This window comes from Trichinella spiralis (assembly GCF_000181795.1).
Source record: "Trichinella spiralis strain ISS 195 chromosome Unknown Scfld10, whole genome shotgun sequence".
Taxonomy (NCBI): domain Eukaryota; kingdom Metazoa; phylum Nematoda; class Enoplea; order Trichinellida; family Trichinellidae; genus Trichinella; species Trichinella spiralis.
The window spans coordinates 1-6,669 of NW_003526949.1; the positions used below are offsets into that span (position 1 = coordinate 1).

Genomic DNA, 6,669 nt, shown 5'->3' on the forward strand with positions numbered 1-6,669 from the left:
AAATTTTGAAAGTTTTCTGATGCTTAAAAGAAAATGAGGAACAATTTTATTGAAATAAATTCATTTTTTGGAAAAAAATACAAAGTTGGGTTGTAAAAATTAATGAAACCACTTTATATGCACATTTATTTAATTTTCGTTTTTCGTTTATTTTTATTTCGACTTCGTTAAAATCGTTTTTAAATTTCACTTTTTTTGGATTCTGAAGAAATCTCACCTCATCTCAAGAACAAACATATCAAGAAATACGGAACTACTTTTCCTTTATTTTCAGTCACTTTTGATTAATTTGTAAGATGTTGTTGCAGAACAAGCCGATATGGAAATAATTCGGTTAATATAAACATTTTCTATTAAGGTGCCTTTTTATAATCTTTTATTGAAATGAATTTTCAACTTTATCGTCCTTTAACAAAGATTAATGCCTGAATTTCATAACGTTTGCCTTTGTTCAAAAAACTATCATTTCATTTAATAACATGTAGTTCATCGTTTTTATTATTCAATTATCTACTTATTGATACTAAACATTTCCTTCTTTGAATTATATTCTGCTTTTCAACTGTAGCTATATTGCGCATGTGAAAATGTGGTTTTAATGCGGCAATTTGCAAAAACAACTGTATGAAATTGTAATAAAATGAAATAAATAAAGAATGGATCACAACTAAATGTCCCCGTCCATGGTAGTTTTCCAAGTTGTTTCAGATATTCACATTTAGGTTCAGTAAGAGTAATGGAATGTTGCAAGATAAGTGTGACAGTCATGTTTAATAATCGAAAGCAGTACTGGGTATGATAAAAGTTCATAAAATTTCAATAATATACAGTCAGTGATTTTTTGAGAAATTTGATAAAACAACTGGTATCTAAATTTTCCATTTATAGAAGGAACAAATGCAATATTGCATCAAAATTGCTTTCCTATCTGTTCACTTTGGCCAATACTCATTTCAGAAGCGCAGTTAATCAAAGATATTACGTTTAAAAAATTTTAAGATTAAAGATGATGTAAGCGATAAAGAAAAAGCAGGAACAAATTTCCCTTGAAGAAGATACTAATCTTTGCAAGATTATTTAAACATTTGCGATGACTTTTCACAGAATCACTTTCCTTGCATATTTATTTATGCGGCATAATTTACTTCTATTCTTCTGTTCCAACTTATATTGCATTTTTCTGTCTTTGCTGTTTTGTGAAAAAATGGACAAAAGTATTTTGTCGAAATTTCCACTTTCTTTGAATGAAGGATGTTACAAATGATAAATTATAGTGTTATGGAATTTCAGCGGGAACTGTACAGTAGATTTGGAATAAATGGGCTATAAAGTTTGCGCATTGCGCCTATCCCAATACATAGGAATGTTGCCCATCTGTAACTTCCTCGAAACGGAACAAGGATGCGTGATTTTCAGCGAACGTAATATGTTTGACATTTGAGTATAGTTTGCATTCAAACTGAGCTGTCTTGCGCTAAATTTTACCTGCTTGGGCAATCCGTTTTTTTTAATTTTCAATCTGTTTGATTGCTGATTGAAATTAATGTGCAGTAAAAATGATTTTTCAAAGTTATTATCCTTGAAAGGGATTTATTATTCTTGAATGTCGTAACGTACGCCTTGCATTTTTAACTTTGCTCAAAAAACTGTCATTTCATTTATTAACATGCAGCTCATTATTCTTATGATTCAATTAGGTACTGATTGGTACCAATCTTGAATTTGTTTGAATTCATTTTCAGTTAGAACTGTATCTGAATCCCATCTGTGAAAATGCGCTTTTAATGCAGTACTGTGCAATACCAGTTGTATGAAATTATAATAAAAGTAAATAAATTAAGAATTGGTCTCAACTAAACATCCCCATCCATGATATTTTCCCCAATCGTTTGAGATATTCACTTCATAGTTTAGTAGCAGTAATGGAATATTGCTAGGAAAGTGAAGCGAATTATTCATTGCATTTGTTATAATTGAAAGCAGTAGTGGCTGGAATAAATGTTTACAAATTTTGCACAATATGGAGTCAAGGATTTTCTTTTGAAAAATTTGATAAACCAACCGGTTTCCAAGTTTGACATGTATGAAAAGAATAAATGCAATATTGCACAAAATTTGCATTACTATCTCTTCATTTTGACAAATTTTCATTTCAGATGCGCACTTAATCAAACAATTTACGTTTTAAGGAATCTGTAAACTATTAGTAAAAGTCAGGAACAAATTTTATTTGTATGATATGATTGTTCTTGCTGTAACGTTTAAACGTTTTGTAATATATATTCACAATATGGCTTTCCTTGCATATTTATTTATTCTGCATATTTTATTTCTCTTCTTTTTCTACACACTAATAAACCATTATTTCGAATATTTTATTCCATTCCAATTATGAGTCAATATCCAACGAATATGCATCACGGGATAGATGGATGAAGTTCTTTGTTGTTTCCTTATTTTTCAGATCGTTTCAAATCATTATGGAAGTAAATCATTTTATTAACCATATGGTAAATGTCTGGGGCTAATTCAGCCTTTGCAGTTTTACATCGGAAGACCAAAAACATTCTTTTAGTTGTTCAGATGATGTTCACATTCATAAATGATAGTGTTATTGATTGTTTATTAGTTTTGGAATAAATGGGCAGTAAACATTGCGCCTTGCCTATTTCATAGGAAGGTATCCCATCTGGAACTTCCTTGAAACGGAACCAAGATGCGTTCAGTACACGTAACATTTTTGAAATTTGAGTAAAGTATGCATTGAAAATGCGTTGCGTGATACAATATTTTTTTGTTTGAGTAAGCTAATTTTCTTCCTTTTACGTTATGTCCTTTTCTATCATTTCAATTTATAAAGAACAACTTTTCAAATCAACAGTCGAAAATATATTAATCTACATTGTATAATATTACATCAGAGTTGAATACAAACCTAATAACTTTTATAATTAGTTAAAGTTTCGATTATGATGATGTCATTACGCTATTAGGACTAATTGTGTCGTGATTTCACTAGTGCGATGTCATATTCAAATTTTATCCACTTGACCCTGAACAAATTTGAAGAATGGAATCCTGATGATTATTCAGTTTTTCAGTGTGTAGAACAGCAGTCAAGAAGCCCTCTCAGCTGTTCTCTTCAATACCATATTCAATTTTAAAGTAAGTGATTTTTCATTCCATGGCTTCTGCTCTGTTCATATATGATTCACATTAAACAACCTGTTAATCACAAATGGATTGTGAACAATATAGTGCAAGACGAATGTATTATGGAATCTATGAGAAAGTTACTGAATAATTGGTGAACCCTGCCACTGCCCAATCCATTATTCCACATTTTGCACAACAATTTATCCATATTAGCGGTACCAATTTTTCTGTGCAGCCTCACTGAACTCCCCAACACAGATTCTTTTCTATGGTAAGTTGCTATGACTTCAACACCGATTCAGAAATAGCCACGTAACTCGCGGAGTTCTTTCTCCAGTTTCAAGCATAACTGATGCTTATTCAGCATCGTCGAACTTCAACTTTTTCACTTCATTTAATTTATTTTATCTTAGCGCACATTTAAGCAGTGATTACCCAGTAGCTTCAGAAGAAATGGCCTTTAATGTCGGCACATTTCTAGGTTTTAATATTTTTTTGAATTTTAACTATGGTGGGTGATGTTATGTAAGTTAAACATTTTCCACAATATATTCTGTCTATTGGAAATGCAGGCTTCTTTCCTTTCCATGCATGTGCATATATGAATGTAGATTTATCTCTTTTAATGCTTCAGTGCTCTTGCTGTAGATCTGCTTTTAATGCATTGTTTATTACTTTACTAGTTCTGCTTCTTTTCTTATATAGCTATTTCCCGCCTAAGTATTTGATCGTAATGTGAAATATTTTGCATGGCGTGCTGTATCTAACATAGTGATTTCAATTTTTTTGCAACTAATTGTAGATTTTTATATGCTAAATGAACTTGATGAAATGAATTTTCATACTATTTGCATTGGTCATCACCTTACATGCTTTAAACAAAAGAGCTTTCATTTTTCCAAACAAATTAATAAAAGAATACTTTTAATTTATGCTATTAAGCTCTTACTCTTCAAAAATTAGATTGCTTTCCCAAACTGAACTTACTATCATTCAATATCACAGAATGTCACGTTTGTGATCGGTTACTTTGTTGGTCACCACAAGAAAAGGTGCGCAAATGTAATCACACTCTTGCATATCGTCTATAACTTGCAGATAAATGATATTCGGCAATGTGCAAATATTCTATGCTTGACTTACCCAATATGACTAATAAATTTGGTTTTTACGCTTTTATTAATAACATTGAAATATTCCTATCCCTATATTACTAGTGTTTTTTACAGATGCTGCAGACATACAAGTACCAAACCAATATAACCATTACTGGAACCTACATAAGACAGCCATTCACCATTTCGTAAATGCACAAATCAATTTGCATGTTAAAAGCAAGCAAGTCATTCAATAATTATGCGGTTACATGTTATGTCACTTGCATGAATATTATCAGATAAACAATTGTGCAATAGCCATGTTATAGAAAGTAATTGAATCCGAATAACAGTACATGGTAAAAATATTAAAGTTCATGCAATTTGTTTCTAAATTTCTAATTCGTAATTATTTTTTAGAAGAAGGAAGTGTTAGAAATGCTTACTTAAGTCTGACAGAGGAAGAAGGACAACATGTAAGTAGAACACATTATTTTACCTGTATTTCAATCATTTTTAAATTCAGAAAATTTATACTAATACGTAACATTCAAGGTGAATAATTAAGAGTGACTGCTCGCCTGAAAATAAATAATGGTATAACATTACACAAAGCATATAATGGTAGGCAAAGTTCTTCAACACCGCAATAATGCCATGCGAATAAGGGCCCTTATACCTCGATTTCGATCATGATTTAAGCCCATTAGAAAATTTGATGGTCACCTAATAAAGATATATCGACGACCAAAGCGTGCTACTCAAGTGTGAAATTACACGCTGAAAAGAAAGTGGGAAAACGTACATCTTTAACATTATCCAGCTAATTCGCTTGATGCTCTTCCATTGCGCCCAAACGATCATTACCCGATTGCGTCCTTACTACTACAGATTTTCTTCACTTACACAATCGACAGAGCCAGCGCAGAACGAAGCTTTACTGAAGTGCTAGAAGTATCTAAAAAGCTTTTTCCGGATTACCATGACAGAAAAACGACTGTACGGACTTTAAGTAATGTGTTCGTTCTTTCTGTCTTTTTGATTGATCTTGATCTTCTAATAGAAAAGTTCAGTTTGAAACGGAATTGAAACGTGTCGTTCATTTGAAATACAATTAAAATTATTAATTTGAAAGTTATTCTAGCACGTGTTTGAGATTCCAATTTTGTTTAAATGAAAAAACGGCACTTTTTGTTCCTCGACTGCCTGTCATGTATAATAATGCATGTACATGATAAATCTATTTGTATACTACATCCGCCCCTTCTTATAAATTAAACGCCTCTATATATTTAACATTAAATGAAAGAACATAATTTCTTTTTAAAAAACTATAAATATGCACTTTCCGTTTCATTTCTACTCCATAATTATTTTTTTGCTGGTAAAGTGCGGTTCGATCGCACAGGATTCATTTAAGACATAACATTCTATCTTGGGGCATTTTCAAGATCACTAAATACGACTGATCGTGCCATTTTAAGCACATTTAGAGTTTTATGAGAGTGTCAGTTACGTAAGAATCAGGAAATCAAAGAAAGCAGCTAAGAGCAACATTTCCTGCAGGAATTTTATAAAAAATCGACTGACTGAGGCTATGATGGAGGAGAGAGTACGGGTGGTGGGTGGGTGATAGAGTTGGGAGTTGAAATGGAGGTTCCAGCAGGGGAGAAGAGGTTTTTAGTGTTTGTACGGGATTTGCATAGGAATGAGACAGGGAAACTGCACGAATAAAATGCGTCGAAGCGACAGACATTGGAAGATGGGACAGAAATTTAGGTATAATAAAGTAGGCAGAGTTTTTGGAAAAATAACTGCAAAATAGGTAAACCGTGGAAAGGAAGTGCATTTGTGGCGGTTACTTGAAAATTGTACTTGTTAATGAAGTTGACCATTTCATTGGACTGGTGCGGGGATGTGCAACTCGGCAGAAAATCATGTTACGTCACGTTGTGCGCAAACAAACACAAAAGGCAAAAATCACAAACGACATTAAAATATATCTGGAATTCAGGCATGTATCACAAAGCGATAAATTAATAGTACATGAAAATCTGCAAGTATTAATCTAACTGATGATAGCCGGCTTGGCTGCACCACAGCTTTAATGTTGTCAGTGAAATAAATACAAGCCTCATTTCATATAAATGACTTAATTCCAGCAGACAGTTTTATTTTACATGAACACAGAATGCAGAGCATAAAAAAGAAATGAAGCTGATAAAATGAGGAAAAGTAAAAGCATATTTTAATATGAAGTTAAAGTATACTTCTAAAATAAAATCTCAGAAAGATAATTAATAACTGAAAATACAGTAATATACATTATTTAAATTACCACATTAATGATAAGCAGGTTACTAAGTAATACGCATGTGAGAAATGCAAACAGCGTATCCATAGTTATTATTTTATC

General features: G+C 31.9%; 1 protein-coding gene across 1 annotated transcript; it reads left to right on the forward strand.

The window, feature by feature from the left end:
* The first annotated feature begins 4,271 nt into the window (after positions 1-4,271).
* Tsp_12350 (conserved hypothetical protein) lies at positions 4,272-6,457 on the forward strand. Its single transcript, XM_003371105.1, has 3 exons — positions 4,272-4,320; positions 4,674-4,729; positions 6,416-6,457. Exons 1-3 carry the CDS (start codon positions 4,272-4,274, stop codon positions 6,455-6,457), a joined length of 147 nt encoding a protein of 48 aa, XP_003371153.1.
* The last annotated feature ends 212 nt before the right edge of the window (positions 6,458-6,669 follow it).

Coding starts and splice junctions, on each gene's coding strand:
- Tsp_12350 (XM_003371105.1), top strand. CDS start 4,272: ATGTGCAAATATTCTATGCTTGACTTACCCAATATGACTAATAAATTT. Junction 4,321..4,673: donor CAATATGACTAATAAATTTG/GTTTTTACGCTT, acceptor ATTATTTTTTAG/AAGAAGGAAGTGTTAGAAAT. Junction 4,730..6,415: donor CAGAGGAAGAAGGACAACAT/GTAAGTAGAACA, acceptor ACTTAATTCCAG/CAGACAGTTTTATTTTACAT.